The 20,750-nt window shown below is 42.7% G+C and overlaps 1 protein-coding gene across 4 annotated transcripts in view; it reads right to left on the bottom strand.

Annotated features, from left to right (window-relative positions):
* Xpo6 (exportin 6) overlaps positions 1-20,750 on the bottom strand; it is an 88,157-nt gene that overhangs the window by 21,088 nt on the left and 46,319 nt on the right. For 2 of the 4 annotated variants that reach the window (XR_007980303.1, XM_052199617.1), the window contains exons 9-13: positions 16,164-16,273; positions 6,598-6,706; positions 5,143-5,235; positions 3,634-3,703; positions 1,605-1,764 (exon numbers count right to left, since the gene is read on the bottom strand). Coding sequence is in view for 3 of the 4 variants with exons in the window: in XM_052199617.1 (XP_052055577.1) it covers positions 1,605-1,764; positions 3,634-3,703; positions 5,143-5,235; positions 6,598-6,706; positions 16,164-16,273 (542 nt within the window). In the remaining variant the exon portion in view is untranslated. The remainder of the gene's footprint in view (positions 1-1,604; positions 1,765-3,633; positions 3,704-5,142; positions 5,236-6,597; positions 6,707-16,163; positions 16,274-20,750) is intronic. The other 2 variants (XM_052199625.1, XM_052199638.1) reach the window with 2 other exon arrangements.

Below are 20,750 nucleotides of genomic sequence, written 5' to 3'. Positions count from 1 at the left end.
GATGCTGGCTATCTAATTCAGACAGGAAGATTGTACTGAATCAGTAGTGAAAACGGGCCTAGCACAGGACAGAGACGAAAATTACACCAGAAATTCAAAATTCTATAGTTTGGAAAAAGCCTGGAATTTGAACTCTTAAAATCCTAAGTTCCTTCTCGTTAACACATGAACCAAAGTATCCACTACCACATCTACTCAGAAGCAATGGCAAGACTCACCTCTCAAAGTGTAAAATGAAAAGAAACAGAGTCAGACGACTCATAAACCTTTTCAATTACTACAGACTACTATTATTCACTACAACTATAGTTAATTTTAACTTTGTTGTTAAACGATTTAAAACTCACAGTTGTCTTCAGTTTTAAGCTAAAATGTACATTTTTTTTTTAAATTTGGTATGACTGGGTTGTGGAGGCAGACATACGTAGATCTCTATGAATTAGAGGCCAGCCTGGTGATCTACATAGTAAGTTCCAGGTTAGCCAGGCTACATAATAGGACCCTGTCTCACATAAACAAAGTAAGAAATTTGGTATGCAAGTTAACTCAGTTCTAGCAGTTGTTTCCCTGCATGCTACTTCATAGGCTACTCCATGAATCAAAGCAGCAGGCGCCAGGCTTCAGGCTGCACATGCACCTACACAGCTGTGAATCCAATGCTCGCCTGTCTAAAGTGCCCCACACTTCCACCTGACCTTCAGTGTCTTCAAAATCTTTGGGGGAGGGGGATTGAGCAGTTAAATGAGATATTTCCCAGCAATTAGCTCAGTTTCTCTCCTAGAATCCAAATTCCAGTCAGGACTATAGACCGCACAACTTTCTCAGGAGCCTGACGGAACTAACTGAACAAACCCTGAAAAATCTAGACCTCTAACACCAGCTGCATACATGGAAAGAAATGCAGTTGTCTGATAAAATCTGTCCCCTTCCCCTCCCTCTCATGCATGAATGTGTACATGTGTAAGCTCATGGATGTGAGGGATATGTCAGAGCAGAGGACAAAAGGACAACCTGTGCATTGTTCCTCGGGTACTTTCCTTTTCTTCCTATCTTTTTTTTCTTTATTGCGAGTGGGAAGCTCACTGAGTAGGAGAGGCTGTCTGGAATCAGCCTGCGTCTCCTTTCCCAGAGCTGGGATTACAAGTGCACATCACTGGGCCTGGGATTTTTGTTTTGTTTTGAACTATTTTTCCTTATGTGTTTGTTTTCTGCTTTTTGATATTAGTTCTGAAGATCAAACTCAGGTCCCGCTTGCAAAGTATTGTCCTGGTCCCAGTTGGACTTTCTTGAAGGACCTTGACTATGCCTGGAGTTTCTGAGTTCAAAACTATTTTTACAGCAACACACAAGGTTGTCAGTGAAGTTATAGCTTGGCTTCTATTTACTGTTTGTTGTGTTTCACACCACACAAAGTGCCTTTAATTCTCATAGTAAAATTACAAGAAACTTTCCCACTGTTTTGCTGAGAGGGACTTAGAGCTCAGTATAGCAAATGGCAGTCTGCTTCATATTAAGTTGTACATGACAGAAAGGACAAAGGCCACACAATAGGGCTACATGCTGCCCTCCCATAAAAAGGAGAGCTGAACTCACAACCAACCTACCTCTCCACAACTGTGAGAGCATCATTGAACCTCGCAGCAAACACATCCCCAGTGAAGTACTCAGCTAATCGGCCTACAGCCTGCAGCAGGGAGCTCAGGTCTCGGAGGGAGCAATGCAAGCGCCGACAGTCGTTCTCTGCGGTGATGTTCAGCCTGTGTCCTAGAACACAACATCTCTCAGTTTTCCAGAGAACAAGTTTTAGTTGTAATAAACAACCATTCCGAAACAAGTCAAGTGGGGTAAACTAATGCTCCAACAGTAAAAATCTTCAGGTGCTTCCCAGTACAGAATATGACATCTGATCACAGCCTCCACCTACAATTTTAATCTATGTTGCTCCAAGGACCCAGGGCAAAGACAAACAGCCTGGTACATCCCTGGTATGACTCCTTTTGATACTGGTACAGTTATGGCATTATCAACCTACGAAAAAGAACATGCACGTGGGTGAGTCCGGTAACTAGGAGCCAGCACGGTCCTACTGCTGGAACTCTGTGAGCTGTCACTGCAGCTCTGCTGCCTTTGTCCATGGCTGTCTCAGTATGAACTCTCCCAAATGGAAGAAGACTGACCCTGCTAAAAATGAACCGGGTGTGCTACGCAGCCTATCCCAGGTGTTAGTTAGGTCAGCACAACAGGGAAAAAAGGACACAGGGCTCAGGTCCAGTAGACAGTCCCTGATACATTCTATTATGTGTACCTTCAACTCTTCAACACTTGTCTCTTCAGCCTTTGTGTGAGGCTATGCCCAACAACCAACACAGCCACTAGTCAGAACAGACAGTCATTCGTTCTATGTGTTTGCACCTTTTCTTACTCTCCGGTTGCTTAAGAACAACCTCACTCTCTATTACTGAAGATTCTCCCCAACGCCATCATGTGATCCCCTTGAAGCAAGTGTGGTCTGTCTAGCCACATACACAGCACCTCCAATAAAAAAGTGTCTACACAGTACTTTATTCAAGTGTATGTATTTTACACTTTGGGTTTAAATAAAATGAAAGTTCTGACATTTGTCCATTTTTGGACTGAATAAAACTAATTCTGTTTAGTTCAATCTAATATATATTCTATCAAAGATTCATAGCAATCAAAAGTGCAGATGAAACTTTCCTGGTCTATCTGCAAGGCAGACAAATACAGAAACAGGATATAACTTAAATTAAACTCTCTGGCCCTGTCCCATTCCTCTAGGAAACCTACCTCCCCACAACAGCACACACAGCACTTAGGAAGGGACTACTATGCACAATGACGCATGCATTTCTTATTTGACCAAGGCTTAGTCATGGGCAATCTTCGCTCCATCACTCCACAACCATCTGCAAATCCATCTCTTCCTGATCCCTCACAGGAGCCATGTCCACTAGCACAGAACAGAATGTCTGTGAGGTACAGCCTTTAGATGGCAGTCCTGCTACAGACAGGGTCAGAGGCTTTTAAAATGTTCTCTCCCCAATAAACCAAGCTATCATGAATGAGTCTAAAGAGCAGCTGTGCAGAGATAATAAATATGGACATTTAAGGTATTCCATTCTGAGAAAATACACAAATCAGAAATCAACCTTCATATAGCAAAGAACACAAATGTCATGTTCTATCCTGTAAATGAAACAATCTCTTGGGCAAGAAAGCTTGTGTGACTAACCAAAAAGGTTTACTGAAAGCTAAGAGAAAATCTCAATGAGGAATAGCAAAAGCCAAATACAAAAACAGGTATGAGGAGAACAGCCAAGGAGAGGGACTCAGTCCTCACACAGGACAGACCAATGGTAAGAACAAAAATTGACCTGCCAGGGGCAAAAGGCACACAGCAGCTACAAGCATGTGTTTGCCTCGCTTTGTTACCAAGCAAGCATTGATCAGAAGTTCAGCAGTAGCAGACATGCTAACAAGTGTGCCTAATTTGAGTGTGTATTGGCGGAGCTGTACAAGGCAAACCACATTATTACAGCAGAGGTGGCAATAATTAACTAGTAGTCCAATTTTTTAATGCTAAGGTATATTTGAAAGTAAAGACCAACTTACCTGACCCCGAAGTAACAACAAATTGCTGTAATCCCAAATAAACGTCTAAGTTGTCCTGAAGAACTGGGAACTGAAAACAAAGAGACAAAGTTTATAACAAGAATCATAAATGCAAGTTTTGATACTATTTTTAACACTAAGCGCTGAGTGGCTATGGGGAGACAACTTCCCTTTATAGGTACAGCCCAGCTCCCTTTCAGTTCCCTCCTCAGTTTTTACAGATAAGCCCTGCTAGTACCAGAGCAATACAGAAATAAATGTCAGTTTGATTACTTTAAAAGTGACAGTAGGGCTGGTGAAATGGCTCAGCAGTTAAGAGCACTGACTGTTCTTCTAAAGGTCCTGAGTTCAAATCCCAGCAACCACATGGTAGCTCACAACCATCCATAGTGAGGTCTGATGCCCTCTTCTGGTGTGTCTGAAGACAGCTACAGTGTATGTATATATAATAAACAAACAAACAAACAAATAAATCTTTAAAAACAAACAAACAAAGTGACAGCAGATGATTCTGGGGCATGACTACTACAGTCCTAGAAAGGGGCTTCAACTCTACAAGATTTGCAACTTGAAGAGCTAGGTCATCCCTCAAGTCTGAGAAGGTCCCTGATCTTGCAAAAAAATATTATCACATAGGTATTATTAATGTGCATGGCAAAGAGAAAAGGCAGGCCCAGTGATTCGGGTATACGTCCCTTGCTCATTGAAAAGACAGGACTTCACAGTACTCCCTTTCTCTCTTAGGCTTCTACACTCACCATCAAGATAAGTCAAGACTTAAGCTTGCCTAAGGAAGGCAGCTAGCATAGTGAACTGCCACTTCCTGTGAGAAAATGCCAGCCAGCGGCTTGCAGTTGTTATATGCAGAAATTCATTTTGCCTTTAAGGAGGAGATGAGATCCAGCATATAAACATAGGCAGAGAGATTTAGCAATCTGTTCACAGTGAGAACAACACAGGCTAGTCTTTTACCAGTGCAATTTCTGCAAGTAACACTTCTGTTGGTCTGGCTGCCTTCAAAAAAAGACATTTCTAAAGTCTGTACTATGTCTAAGACTAAACAGTCCTTCAAATGAACAAGGGCAAGGGGAATGGCTCAGTGGGTAGACTGCTTGCACCACAAACAGGAGGATAAGAGTGCAACCTCTAGAATTCACATTAAATATATAGAGCTGTGTGTGTGACACAGCTCTTGTACTCGCAGCACTAGGAAAACAAAGCAAAGAGGCTCTCTGTGGCTTGCAGTCAGCACAGCTTATTCAGTGAGTTATATAGGCCACTAAGAAGTATTGTCTTTAAAAAAAAAAAAAAAAAACAAGGTAGATGGTACCTGAGGAATATTGCATGAGGCTGACCTACACACACACACACACACACACACACACACACACACACACACACACATAATGTATAGATACAAGGAAAGGGAGAACGAAAGAGACAGGTAAGTACAAAAGCCATGTTCTATGGGTCAGGAACCAACCAGACTGCCCCTAGATGGTGAGTTACCAGAGTTGAGAAGGCATGTGTGGGAAGGAGCTCCATAACTTTGGCCACTACCTCCAGGCTCTGGCGTAAGTACCGCTGCCATTCTGTCTGCTGCTGTGGAGGAAACAAAGGTATCAGCTTTCCAGGACAAGCACAACCCTGTCCTCTTCATCGTTAGCCACCCTTTAGCCTTAAATCTATTTTCAAACGTTAAATCCTAAGAAAACAGGAAATAAGTAAAACCAGGGATTTGGAACTTTGAAAAGGTCCAGTCAACTATCTTAACATAAGTTCATTTCCTAACAAGTTACTTCAGAAATCAAATGATTCACATAGAACAAATCACAAGTAACAAATTACTTTTCCTCCTGAAATCACAGGAGTCTGGAGTTCAGAGAGCCACACGTGAAGAGTGTGAGTAGCTTCTCTGTTCTGACAGAGACCAGTCATTTCTTTGCATGTGTCTGACTCAATGAGCACCATTCAGGCGTGGTTCACAGGCAGCATCAGTGCTCCCAGGGACCAGCTAGCAACACAAACTCTGGTTCCATCTCAAGCCTCCAGAATCACTATGTGTTTCAACATGCTATTCTAAAGATTCCTAGCAGAGTCAGAGGTGAGAAAGCGCTGGCCTTAGTCCAGTCAATAGCACAACTCACCTTTCCACATTGTGGTAGCCTCACGTAACTGTCAACACAAGTTAGTACATTTTTATTGTGACCACGAGGAAACTGAGGCTCATAAAAACAGAAAACCACATCTCCTCTGTGCCCAAAGCTGCAGAGATTCAAATCCGAGCTGCCTGGTTCCGAGCAGAGCATCTCTTTTCTTACTGAGACTCGATTCTCAAGACCATGGCCATGGACCAGTCACGCTAATTTTGAGCATAACAGTAATAGTAGACATTTTTAAAGTGGTTGGTAGTTACAAAGAAAAGACTACTAGAATTGTAGTCCTTATTAAATTGATCACGCGAACAGCAATATACTCAAGATTCAGTTTAAAAAATAACAGCTTATGCCAGGCAGTGGTGGCACATGCCTTTAATCCCAGAATTTGAGAGGCAGAAGCAGGCAGATCTCTAAGTTTAAGGTCAGCCCAAGTCAGTTCCAAGACAGCCAGGGTTACAAAGGGAAACCCTGTCTCGAAAATCCAAAAAACAAACAGGCAAGCAAGCAAACAACAACAACAAAATCCATACAAAATAAAAATCAAAACAAAAAACAAAAACCCAGTTCACAGCATATGACTAACTCTGCTACCATTTCAGTCTTCTCATTTGAACTAGTCTGTCAGTATCTAGCTAGGCAGATAGAGAGCAGAGGACTGGGTTACAACATTCTCATTAAAGCATTTCTCATGACATCTATCTGGTCTCTCAAATTCTATTTCTAGTCCACACAGGTAAAATGCATTTTTTAGCATTTTTCAGAAACACTGCGATGAACTAGAGCAGCGAGAAAGAAAAGCTCTTACGTCATCGTCCAGAGTCTCATCATCCAGCTCCTCTAGTTGGGCCTGGTTGTATCTGAACTGGATTCGATTCAACACCTCTGTAAGCAAGAGGACCAGGGCATCTTCGTACCTAGGGAAAAGCAAACAGTTCAAAATCAGTGAAGTGAAAGAAAGCTTTCAGCTTCAGATTTTGACCAGGACTCTGGGACTATAGGAATAGTACTCAGTTTGGACACACCTAAAGCACTGATGCTTTTTTCTGAGTTGGCATGGATGTGTAAGAGAGAAGCAGGTACTTTACTATTCACGTCACATGGGGTTTTTTGATGGACTCTCTTTTACAGTTAAGATTGTGACTAGCTCTTATGCTTATTGTTTCTTGGTAACTGGATCATGGATTTTCAAATCCATTCTGCCCATCTCTGCTTCTTAACAAGAGAATTTAATCCATTTTATATAATTAGCAATAAAGCAAGGTTTGCTTATGTCTGCCATGTTTGTGTCATATGTTCCTCAATTACTACCTTCTTTGGGTCAAATACATATTTTCTAGTGCAGCAGTTTAAGTCCCCTTTTATTTTACTACATGTTCTTAAGTGTCTTGGGTGTTTTTAATATCATTTCCTTAGGGAATACAGATACTGTGTGAGTAGCACCTTTTTTTGGTGGGTGGGAGGTGGGGAGCTTCAAGACAGGGTTTCCCTGTGTAGCCTTATAGACCAAACCGGCTTTGAACTCAGAGACCCACCTGCCTCTGCCTCAAGTGTTGGGACTAAAGGCATGCGCCACCATACCCACATTAACGCTTAACATCAGTGAGAGGTAAAGGATATCACCCATATTTTCCTGAAGAGAAAACCACAATTAAACTGTTCAAGATCAACAAAGCTAGCTTTTCTGAAACCAGGGCTCCCTAACTCAAATCTCATGGTCTCTTTACACATAAACTACCAGTGGCTTTCAGCCAAACCCCAAACCCAATCTTCCATTAATTTTAAGACCATTTAGAAACTAAAGGGAAATAAAAAAGGCCTTAGAGAAATCTTAACCCTCTGATTTGTATCTAAAAGTGATTGTCAAAGAAATGCCTCAAGCCCTCCATCTGGCTACTTTCTGTAATAGGAACTTACCACAGAAGATACCATGTTATTACTGAATACCTGGCACCACATGGGCCCCAAACCACTTATTTTCAAGACTAGATTATGCTGACTAAATGCTTGCCTTTCCTGAGAAGCGTCTAAGAGCAGTTAAGACATGGTTCCCACTTGTAAGCAATGTGAGCTGGGGCTGAAGCTCTCTAGAGCATACTTCTCCTGGGCCTATTAACTGTCACAGGGATGCCAGAGGACGACTGCAAGGCAGCAAGAATGGTGAAGAGCTTCATCATGGGCCTGCTCTCTGGCAAGGCTGCCCAGCAACAGCTATGCCCCACGCCCTTTCCAATGTCACTCTACATTCCCAGCACGTCTTGTATGCATGATCTCCAGAAAGACCCAGGCCTCCTCAGGGCTCCTGGGACAAAGGATGCAGTCTACTCCTCAGACCTGACCCCTCCCCAGCTACATGGAGCTTATAACCCTTCCTCTGCCCTGGCTGCTTCCTGTTTGACCTGCTTCCTGTCGTTTTCAACTGCTTTGCCTCCGTCACTGTTCGCTTACCCTTCTAACTCCTATGAAACCAAATGTCTACGTTACAATCTCAGTTAAAATAAATGTGGTTTCCATTTTTCTGGTCGTACCCTAAACCAATTTACCACCCAATCCAAGAGATGAACTTGAAAGAATCAAACCAAGGTCAATTACAGTCCATTTAGTCCTAAGTATTACCAGCCATAGAGATACTCTGACAATCTCCTAGTCTATCACATTTCAGTTAGGTGAGTACAACAGGGGGGCAGGCATTGTTCCCTCCCCACAAGACTGCACTATTTGCCTATGACATAAAATTGTAGGTGTTTTACTAAAAATTGCTATGTCAGATCAAAACATTCTCACAAAAAGTTCCTTTCACACTAGAAAACATTTTGCCACTGACTAACTAAAAGAAAATTCCAAGATTCTTACACAGAACTCTTAAGTGAGACAAAAACTTCACTGCCAGTTGGTAACTACACATGTCAAAGTCCTGTAATCCTTATAAATTAAACCCCATCAGGAAGTGTACTAAAGGCACACAGGTAACTGATCTCCCAAAGTGGGAGGCAAGAGAGGCCTGTGGATAGGACAGAGACCTAGCTGCTTGTGTATACTTATTCTCTGCCACCACTCCCTACCATGAGCAAGTGAACGCCAGCACTGAGGACTGCGCCATTTCCCAGGAGACAAAAAGACTGTAAAGGAAACTCCTGGCTTGGGTATACTAGCTAATTTTATGTCAATTTGACAGGCTAGAGTCATTTGGAAGAGAGAACCTTAAGAAAGAAAATGCTCCCACCAAACTGGCCTGTAGGGAAAGTCTACGGGCGTTTTATTAATTAGTGACTGATGTAGGTAGTATCACCCCAGGCAGGTGGGTGGTCAACGGGTGCATAAGAAGCAGGCTATGCAAGCCAGTAAGCAGCATCTCTCTGCATCAGCTCCTGCCATGCCTTCCCTGTGATGCCCTGTGATGTGGAACTATAAGTTGAAATGAGCCTTCTTCTCCATGTTGTTTTTGATGATGGTGTCTTCTCAGCAGGAGAACGCTGACTAAGGCAGTAGGACCTCCCATCTCCTCTCCACTGCTCATGCTCACTGGTGGAACCCTACACGTGCTGTGTGAAGAATCCCACCAGCTGCCTTTCCCATGAGAAAGACAATCAGCAGGTGCCAACATCACTTTAATCAGTAGTCACTAACACTATGGAAGCAATCCTCTATGAGGTTCTTCAGATGAAAAATGCTGAAACTGTGTCTCTCCTCACCCCAACCCCTGAGAACTGCCCCTCAGTATGACTATATTTGGGTACAGGATCTATAAAAAAGTAAGAAGGGTTGAGTTTAGATCTTAACCAACAACACTGCTGTCCTCATGAGAGAAGCTCCTCTGAGCATAAACTTTTAAATTTCATTTTATGCGTATGAGCATTCTGCCTGCATTTATGTAGTCTACCACCTGCATGCCTGGTACCTGAGGAGGCCAGAATACAGCTCAGATGTCCTAAAACCAAAGTTACAGATTGGTGTGAGCCACCATGAGTGCTGAGAATCAAACTCAGGTCCTCTGAAAGAACAGCCAATATTCTTTTTTTTTTGGGGGGGGGGGTGAATTTGGTTTTATCAAGATAGGGTTTCTCTGTATAGCCCTGGCTGTCCTGGAACTCAGGACAGGCTGTAGACCAGGCTGGACTCCAACTCAGAAATCAGCCTGCCTCTGCTTCCCAGAGTGCTGGGATTACAGGTGTGTGCCATCAACGCCTGGCTACAACCAATATTCTTAACTGCCAAGCCATCTCTCCAGCCCCTTAAGAAATTTTAAAGAATTAAAAATCATACTAGATCCATAACACAAACTGGAAAACATTTACAAGGATATATGGAAAACTCCCAAATATTTGGAAATGAAATACAAATTTGATAATAATTCAAATTAAGTGACATAGTATATAATAAACCCTTTGAAGTACCACTTAGGAGGAAATTTATAGTATGAATGTACGAATGTTGGGCTGGGAAGACAGCTCAACAGTTAAGGCCTTGCTGCTCTTGTACAGGACCCAGGTTCTGTAACTAACAACTGGAAGTAACTTCAGTTCCAAAAGCTATGATTCTCTTCTGGCCTCCCTGGGCACCACACATGAATGTGGTACACATACAAACCAACCAACACTAATACATACAAAATAAAAACCTTTAAAATAATGTGTATAAATTATAAAAATGGAGAAAAGCCCTAGTAGACATAAACTCAGCTAGGCAAAACTAGTCAAGTTAAAGCAGCTAAAAAGTAGGCATCCAGTGAATACAAATAAGCAAATGAGCATGAAAAATGAGTCAACACACAGAAACTACAAGAGTTCACATGAGTGACCACAAGGGACTGATACAAAATCCTCCATGATGTTTCCCTCTCTATGAAATAATGACTGGTGGGTGCATAAACAGCTCCCTGAAGGAGCTAACTAGCTAACAGTCTAAGGTAATGGCACTCAAATGTCCGTGCTGCTCCGTAGCCAGTACTTACCAGTACCTCTTGTGACAAAAGGGTTCACAGAACATGACACAATAACTTAGATTGCTTCATACACTGGTTTCTTCCTCTTTCTGTAAAACCCAAGTTCCTACACAATGCCCGGCCCTGCAGATGAGCACCAAGAGAAAAGGGAGAGCAGCAGCGAGCACTTTCTCAGGAGCACTAACTGCAAGCCAAGGTCCCACACGATGGATGGCTCAGGGCTTTCATCCACAGTATGAGGAAGATACAACCGTTCCCAAAACAAAGGAACACTTGGGACCTGAGATATAGGCCTCTACGCTACTCCCTCTAGCTGATGAGCAGGGCAATTAACTCTATCCACAATTCTAATACAAGCATTTATCTGTGTTCTCAAGTCCTACCAGCTCTCAGCCAGAAACTTGAACATTCTCACTGAACAAGAAACATGCAATTTCCAACATGTTCATTCCCAAGCTCCCAGAACCACAAATAAATCTCAATACATTTGTGCTTCAAGGTCTGTACCTTACAATGCCACTTGGTTGTAACAAATGATGCAAAACTCAAAAACCACAAGGATAGGAACCTCATGAGTACTGTCTTTGTGACTTAACCACACCTATGTTTCCCATCTGAGACACCAAGAAAACAATTTCTGACTACTTCCTATAGATCAGTCTGTTTTGAAGTTCTGACTTAAGTCACAAATGTGATTCTAAAGGCATGCCTGCATTATTAGATGACAAACATTCAATCACATTTACATGCTCATAATAAAAATAAGTATGGTAAATACTAGCACTAATGTTCTTTATCAGCTACTCCTACAACACAGCTCATCTCTGATACACTAAACAGAGGAGTGATTTCCAAACCTTCAAACCCTTAATTTAGAAGTTTTTGTGCTCACATACTATCGTAGAGATGTATAATGTAAGGACTGACACAGGGCGAACAAAGGTCAGTGCCCTTCCTCTGTACACACAAGTAGACTATCTTGGGGCGACTCTTTTACTACATTCCTTTAACTACACTAGAGTATTAAGTAAAAAACAGGTCCAAGGAGGTGGCTACTGTTTAACAGAAATCAGACCAGTTTTGAGGATTTCATTTTTCTGTTTTGCTAAAGGTGTGTGTGCGCGTGTGCGTGTGCGTGTGCGTGTGTGTGTGTGTGTAAATATTTAAAAATTAAATCACTCCTATGCGCAGAATTTAAAAAAAAAAAAATCAGCAAATTATAGGAGTTCACAGTTAAGAGACTATGATTTGGAAAGAGATCCTGGACCTTAAAACTAAAAACTTGAGAATTTTAACATTGTTCCGTAATTTATATTATTATATTAACTAAACAATTATGATCCCCCCCCCCCAAAAAGCCACAAGACTACAGAAATGGTTCAGAAGTTAAGGATAGTTCTGTTCTTAGAAGAGTAACTGATTTTGTTTCCTAGCACCAACAAAGAATGGTTTAGAACTCCCTGGAACTCCAGTTCTGGGGGACATCTAACATCCTCTAGCTTCTATAGGTACCTGTACCCATATGACATACAATCACACACACACACACAAACACACGAACAAATAAATAAAATAAATCATGAAAAATTAAGTTTCATGGGGAAAAATAAAACTATCAATGAGAAAATTTCCTAGCACTTAAAGGAGCCAGACAGAATTCCTGAGCACTGTATTATCAGATGACAGGTAGGTAAAGGCATACAGCCAAGTGGCAGCAGGATTTCATTATTTCTTTTCTTCATCTTCACTGTAACCATTAGTGTTTAATATATAGCTCGACACTATGTCCATGTTTTATATGCATGACTTCCTAATCCTCCTGCAAGATATCCATTATACAGGCAGAAACATAAATCTCACACCTGACCAAAAGGAATCCTTGAAGCAGAAGAGACATTTAAACTCCCCATATCACTGTCCCACCTACTGGTACAAAGTATCAGTACTTTTAATACTAGCAATCTCCTTTATGATGCTCTATCCTCCATACCTCCTGTCTGTTCTGTGACCTAAAGACTATTTTCCTGTTAATCACTTTTACACTTCATTCCCCAAAACTGGAAGATATAAAAGAATATCACTGAACACAAGAGAGTGAGGTACAATTCAAGAACCAAAGGGCATGCCTATTTGGTGGACAAGAAACAAATTTTGATTTAATAGCTTTTCTTTGAAGAATCACATTCAAAATGCAACTGTCAAAGTTGGTAACCTCACCAGGCCTATTATTGTGTAATCAGGTTTCTTCTGCATGAACACACTCTCCAGCCAAGACCGTATCTGTCCTGACACTAAAGCAACTCAGAAGCTATTCTGTAATCAAAGAATGTTTGCAAATGAAAGAACAAAATTTTAAACTTGGAGTTTTAGTATTTAATTTAAAAGTCCAGAAAACCTTGTCAGTGAAAAGAGTTCTAGAGACCTCCCACAACCTCTCTTTGCAGGAGGAAGTATCTACCTCCTTCAATTTGGCATAATTCTGGGGAAAGGTGTTCAGTACCTCCACCACTATTATGGCTTGAAGTATCCTGCAGTGATATACACGTGGAAGGTATGCCACTCAGAGGTAGGTAGGGTCTTGCGGGGCGGTGGCTGGGGAGGTTACTAGACTCATGACCTGAAAGGACGGGCGCAGCTTGTCCCTGGTCTCTTTTTCCCTCTCCCAGTTCATGGCCCTCACCTTCTCTGGCCACTATGATGTGATCAGCCTTGCTCTACCCATGCTTCCCACCACTATGTTCTGCCTCACCATGGCCCAGACACAAAAGAAACAAACCACTGTGGACTGAAACCTCTTAACTCACAAGTCAGAATAAACCTTTCCCTCCAGGCACTTTACTGCAGTGACAACTGACTAACCACTTAACCAATTTACACTACACTTAACCCTAAATGTTAGTTCTTAGTCTCGGCAACTGTTAACATCAAACAGAAACAAAAACTTCCTGAGCAATACAACTAAACACAAACTACAAAATGAGCTTTCAGAGCCCAGGCCATTCCTGAGGCCATGTCCTGGTGACCTCTCATCAGTACTGTGCTGACACATAAGTTATAGCCAAGTCAGGAGCAGCCTGCAGCCTCTCCAGAGTACCCAGAATAGTACCTGGAGCTGCACCCTGCCTCCAAGTGCCTGTGACGACTAGTGACCACACTAAAATGTAAGAATCAGGGCTAGCACAATGGTCTACGGACAATGGAATACAAAGGGAGGTTCCCATCTTTGAGCCTACCTACTCAATGTGCAGCAGAACACAGCTACATAGAATATATAAACTGCTAAGAAAAGCTGCCGTTTACCCTTTCCTTTGTATGGACACTGCCATTACTTGCTAGCATGCTAAACTCGCACATTTCCCTCCTCCTCTCCCAGGCCCATGGCACAAGCATTATACTAGATATAAAATGAGCTGGCTGGCTGTAAAGCAAGAAAAACTCTCCATTTTCTGTATTTAAAAACAATAATTAAAAGCTGGGGGCTGGAAAGATGGCTCAGAGCACTGACTGTTCTACCAGAGGTCCCGAGTTCAATTCCCAGCAACCACATAGTGGCTCACAACCATCTGTAATGGGATCTGATGCACTTTTCTGGTGTGTCTGAAGACAGTACCAATGTATTCACATATATAAAATAAATAAATCTTTAAAACAAAACAAAAAGAGTTGGGTATAGTGGCACACACCTTTAGTTCCAGCACTCATTCAGGAAGGGGAAGCAAGTGGATCATTGTGAACTCCAGGCCAGCCTGGTCTATAGAGTGAGTTCCAGACCAGCCAGAGCTACATAGTGAGATCCTGTCTAAAAGCAAACAGATAGAAAAACTGTAATAAAGGCTGGGCATGGTTGCACATGCTCTAATTCCTAGAGCTGGGAGGCAAAAGCAGGCAGATGTGTGAGTTGAGGCCAGACAGAGATATACAGTAAGACTGTCTCAAAAAAAAAAAAAAAAAAAAAAAAAAAAAAAGCGTAGTAGTAGTAGTAGTAGTAGTAGTAGTAGTAGTAGTAGTAGTAGTAGTAAAGTAATTATGGTTTTAATGCTGTCAACTTGATAGGATCTAGAATCGCCTAAGAGACAAACCTCTCTATGCATGGCTGTAAAGAAGATTTTCAACTGGGTTAACAGAGGTAGGGAGACCCACCATAATTGCTAGGGGCAGAGTTCCAGACTGAATTAAAAAAAAAAAAAAAAAAAAAAAAAAAAAAAAAAGAGGAAGAGAACTGAACATTAGCATAGTATTTTCTCTATCTGCTTCTTGCCTCTGGATAAAAAAATCCCCAGCTGTCCTGGCGCAGGAGCAGAACTGTGACAGGCACCACCCACACCCACACATACACATCCTACACTGAACCAGACTAAACCTTTGTTACTAAGTCTTTGTTACTGTTCTACTGTAATGAGGAGATACCAAGGCAACTTTTAAAAGGAAGCATTTATTTGGGGCTTGTTTACAGTCTCTCAGGGTTAGTCCATGACCAAGGCAGGGAGCATCCAGCAGGCAGGTATGGCCCTGGAGCAGAGGCTGAGAGCTCATGTGATCACTGGGCCAGGAATGGGCTTCTAAAACCTCAAAGCCCACCACTAGCGACACACCTTCTCCAACAAGGCCACACTCCCTAATCCTTCCTACACAGTGTACCAATTGGGAACTAAGCATTCAAATATATGAGCCTCTGAGGGCCACTCACACTCAAACCACTACAGCTTTCCTTCCTGCCGGTGCTCGTCAGGTATTTTGTCCTGGCAAGGAGAAAGTCACTAAACTGTGCCCCTTCTGCCTCATCCTCCACAGTGTTAGGACCAATGTGCTGTCAGGGCCAGCTTTTTTCCTAGTTTCATGACAAGTATTTACCAATTTAAGAAACTATGATATACTGAGTGGTGGTGGCATACACCTTTAATCCCAGCACCTGTGAGGCAGAGGCAGATAGATATCTTAGTTTAAGGGCAGTCTGGTTCCACAACAGCCAAAGCTACACCGAGAAAACTTGTCTTGAATCCAACAAACAAAACAAAAAAAGGAAGAGAAAAGTTTCAAATGTGACCCATGGTCAAGTTTAAGAACAACATAATGAACTCTGAGCTCCTCCCGTGTCACTCATCTGGGAAGTCAGCCTGTGCCTTCCACGCTCTGAGCACTCTACACCTCCAGTGGGTTGTTGTAAAGCAAATCTCAGGTGTCAGAACACTTCATCCAACAAATACTTGTTGGCTCTTTAAAATCAGGACCTTAAAAAACCATAAAAGCATTATCATACATACAAATTTTTAAATGTATGTTATTTTTTTAATAAAACAAAGTGCTCTGATAGCTGCTCTGGACAGCGTCCTCGACCCAGATCTACTGAGCAGGCCCAACAGCATGGCTGCCCCTCAGGGCACAAGAATAACTGGCAACAGTGACTATCTGTTTATTGGGGTTTTGAAGTTTACCTGTTGAGAACTGCTTCCTTGTCTCCCAGACGACTTTTAATTTTACTTGTCAGATAGTCCAAAAACAGTGTCCAGATATCCAAACAAGAGAAGTAACCTTCATGAGTAGGCTATGATACAAAAGAAATCCAGACAATGAAATTATTTAATGCAACTGTCGTGCTTAGAAACACACACAAGAGAATGGCAAAACCAAGGCCTTCAGTCCCGTCTTCATAACCTCCACTAAGGACTGGAATCAGTCGTTTCCACCAGTAGACCTGTGAAATGGAACAAGACCAGGGCACCATGGGACAGCTCTTGAGGGGACTGCTGTTAGGGCTTACAGAAGGTACCAAGGAAACCAGAGCCTATGTGAAAGGGCTCTCATACTTTGTATGACTTCTAAGAAAGAAGCCTGAGCTCTAGAGGAAATGTTCAAGGTCTTCAATAGAAGCAGCTGCCTCTGACCACAGCTGTGTCCTTTTTACTACAAACTATCACAAACCCAATGTAAGTCAGAATGCCTTCAGAGGCAATAGTCTACACATTTGACAATAAGAAAAGTACAATAGCAGTTCTATTCACAGGAGACTGAAAAGAAACTGAGTAGCACCCCAGGGTATAATGCTATTTGCAAGCAGGCCAATAGCAACATCAAACCAGCTGACAAAGACAAACAGAATAGGAAAATATCTGGGGCCTTGGTACCTGGGCAGTCATCTGCAGCAGATTTCTTTAAAACCTTGAGAATCTATCTATTCATGCAAATCCTAGGAACCACGATTCTTTCTTTCCTTTTAACAAACATGTGTTCCTCTCCAACTTCTCAAAATCCCTAAGAGACAAACTCAAACTCTGGTTGCCTGGAATCCTTTGATTCTGCTAGCACCTCACCATGCCCCAAATTTGGGGAAAGGTGGTCCGGTAGTACAGGCCTATAATCTCAGCGAAATCAGAAAGCTAAGGAAGACAGATCTCAAGTTCAAAGCCTTATTGAGCCAAAGAGTGACTTTGAGGTCAGCCTGGACAACTGAACCAGACCCTGTCACAAAATGCAAAATAAAGATGAAACTTGGACTGCGGTAGGGATTGGTTAGCAAAATATTTTCCCTCTAATTCGGGGCTCTGGATTTAATCCTTTGCATTCCCTAAATCAGGCATGATGGCACATTCCTATAATCCTAGTACTCTAGAGGCAGAACAAGAGGACCAAGAAGGACCTTAAGGTCAGCCTCCAATTCATAGCAAGTTTGAGGACAGTCTGAAGAACATGATCCTTCCTCAGAAAAGAAAATATATCACAAAAGAAAAGAAAAAAAAAAAAGATTGGGGATGTAATTCAATGCAGAAGGGTGCCTGTTCCTAGCATGTGTAGAGCCCTAGGTTCTATCCTTGGGAAAGGGGTGGGTAGATAGAGGGAGAGAGAAAGAAGGAGGGGGTGCTGCAGAGATGCCTCAGAGTAAAAGTGAGGGTGGTGCAAGCATAACCACCTAAGTTCGATCCCAGGGTGGAGGAGAAAACCGATTCTCAAAAGTGGTCCTCTGATCTTCACGTTTCTCCATTTGCATGCACACATCACATAAACATATCATATACATATGCACAATAAATATATAAATAAAAATTATCTTTTTAAAAGAAAACACATGAGCTTTTTCTATTAAATTTAGTTAGTTTTTGTCAACTGACACATACCGGGAAGAAAGATACTCAACCGAGGAACTGCCTCCATCAGACTGGGTTTGTGAGCATATCTTTGGGATATTTTCTTATTGACATACAATTGCCCATGTCACTGTGGACAGTGCCACCTCCATGGGGAGAAAGTCAGTAAGAAGTGCCCCTGCTTGGCTTACTGCCCTACCTTCCCTCAGTGACGGGTCTGTGACGGGGACAGGTAAGCCATCCTCTCCAGGCTGCTGCTGGTCATGGCATTGATCCCAGCAACAGAAAACAAATTAGGACAAGAGGCCTTCTATTTCTGATCCACAAGGAAATTCAAAGTTTCTAATGACATATAATTTCCTCAAAGAATAAGGAAGGAAGAAGGGGGGAAGGAGGGAGGGAGGAAGGGAGGGAGGAAGGGAGGAAGGGAGAGAGGGAGGAGGAAGGAAGGAAGGAAGGAAGGAAGGAAGGAAGGAAGGAAGGAAGGAAGGAAGGAAGGAAGGAAGGAAGGAAGGAAGGGAAGGAAAGAAGGAAGGAAGGAGGGAGGGAGGAGGGAAGGAAGGAAGGAAGGAAGGAAGGAAGGAAGGAAGGAAGGAAGGAAGGAAGGAAGGGAAGGAAAGAAGGAAGGAAGGAAGGAAGAAGGGAGGGAGGAGGGAGGGAGGGAGGGAGGGAGGGAGGGAGGGAGGGAGGGAGGGAGGAGGGAGGAGGGAAGGAAGGAAGGAAGGAAGGAAGGAAGGAAGGAAGGAAGGAAGGAAGGAAGGAAGGAAGGAAGGAAGGAAAGCGGGAGGGAGGGAAGGAAGGAAGGAAGGAAGGAAGGAAGGAAGGAAGGAAGGAAGGAAGGAAGGAAGGAAGGAAGGAAAGAGGGAAAGAGGGAAAGAGGGAAAGAGGGAGGGAAGGAGGGAGGGAGGGAGGGAGGGAGGGAGACACAGGGAGCAGGTAACCAAACAGATCTCGGGCAGGAAAATTATAGCTGAAATATAAATTTTCACTTTCCTCTGAGTCTGAGGCAAGAAGATTACCAAGATTTCAAATTCAGTAGAAACTCAGAATAAGATCTTGTCTTAGCTAGGCGGTGGTGGTGCACACCTGTAATCCCAGCACTTGGGAGGCAGAGGCAGGCGGATTTCTGAGTTCGAGACCAGCCTGGTCTACAGAGTGAGTTCCAGGACAGCCAGGGCTACACAGAGAAACCCTGTCTCGAAAAAAACAAATCCAAAGGGGGGGGAAAAAAAAGATTTTTGTCTTAAATCAAAACAAAAGTAACATAAAAAATTGAACTAAGCCATTAGGGATGTAGCTTAGCAGAGTATGTATCTGAGGTATAGCCCCAGAACCAGAGAGAGAGAAAAAAATGCTAAATACTATGCAGACAGCCACCTCACAACACAAAGAAAGCTAAAGGTATACCCTAACACCACCCAAACTGTCCACGTATAACCAGACCCAGAGAACCAGGGTTAACTGACTATCAAACCACGAGAAAATAACGAGTTAGTAGACTGGCCCATGCAAGCTGTCCACACAACACCTACAGTCTTGTCCCAGTGCTGGCTTGCTGAGCTCCTCTCAAGTAAGTCACCTCACTGTTTCCTCTTAGTTGAGAATACCCTCTGGTCCCCTCAAAAAAACATGCTGATCAGATGCACACGGAAATGTTTTCTAAAAGCCACAACAAACAAACACCTTATGACTTTATGTGTGCCTACACTCAAGAATGCGCAGATACATGGCTAAGGCCAGAAATAGGTGTCCTTCTAGCCCTGCACAGCTAGAAGCGCTATCTATCACTCCTGCATCTCATGGAATCACTGCCCACAAGCTGCCTGTGTACTGGCCTTTGACAACAGCCGTGGATCCAGAGGACTGACTGACCTGACTTTTGGAACCACTCACATTTTCAGAACCTTCTCTAATTGGTTTATTAAAAGTAATTTTATTCAGATTTACTTTTCTGATTCTAGGGCTAACTGGTCACAGCACCATTTGTATTGGTCTTTACAGCAGCCCTAGAAAGTGAACATTGGTTTCTTAATATTTTATAATTTTGAACCCAACACTCAAAAGTGAAGTTGCCTGCCCAAGTTAATGGATCAGGTAAGAGACAGAAGGAGAACTTCAGCTTCCAGTCAGGGCCCATGCTCTGTATGTGCCACCCCAGGTATAGCTTTAGGGAAGAACAAAAGGAAATGAGCAAGATCATGAGGGATCTGGTGAGAACACAGTGAGATAAGGAGATGGAAGACAGAAACCTCAGCCTTACAGATTTACCCCAGGAGGCACAGCAGCCAAAGAGTCACAACAAAGGTAAGTGGATGGTAAGAAGCAGGACTGCAGCAAAGCCCAGATTAAAGAAGGCAGGAAGGGAGCAGAGATGGAGAAGCAGCTAAAGAAAGACCAGCCTCACCCAACTGTTCCTTTCCAAGTGTTTTATAGTGCCATAATGTCCACGGATCTGAGAGAAGACATTATCACGTATACTCCACAATATAGTCTAAGCAAAAGAAACCTTTCCCACTTCATTCACAAGAGGCTGTGGCAAAGTCAGAGCACAGAACCGGGAATTCTGAGGATGCCTCCTGGCTTTTTTATCTATTTATTTATTGACTGACTGATGGATTGATTGATTGATTTTTTGGATTTGGTTTTTTTCGAGACAGTGTTTCTCTGTATAGCCCTGGCTGTCCTGGAACTCACTCTGTAGACCAGGCTGGCCTCAAACTCAGAAATCCACCTGCCTCTGCCTCCCAGAGTGCTGGGATTACAGGCGTGCGCCACCGCTGCCAGGCTCTGATTTTTCTTTTTAAATCCCCCCAAAAACGGTACTCTAGCCTGGCCTTAATATAGAGCAAATGTTATATGGTGTTCGTTTACTCCTGTCATAACATGATGCCGTCTTGGTGTAGAGATAAACTTGGCGCATGCCATAGTTAGGGTTTCTTT

The sequence above is a fragment of the Apodemus sylvaticus genome, chromosome 1, assembly GCF_947179515.1.
Source record: "Apodemus sylvaticus chromosome 1, mApoSyl1.1, whole genome shotgun sequence".
Lineage (NCBI taxonomy): Eukaryota > Metazoa > Chordata > Mammalia > Rodentia > Muridae > Apodemus > Apodemus sylvaticus.
This window is presented reverse-complemented; position numbering and strand designations above follow the sequence as displayed.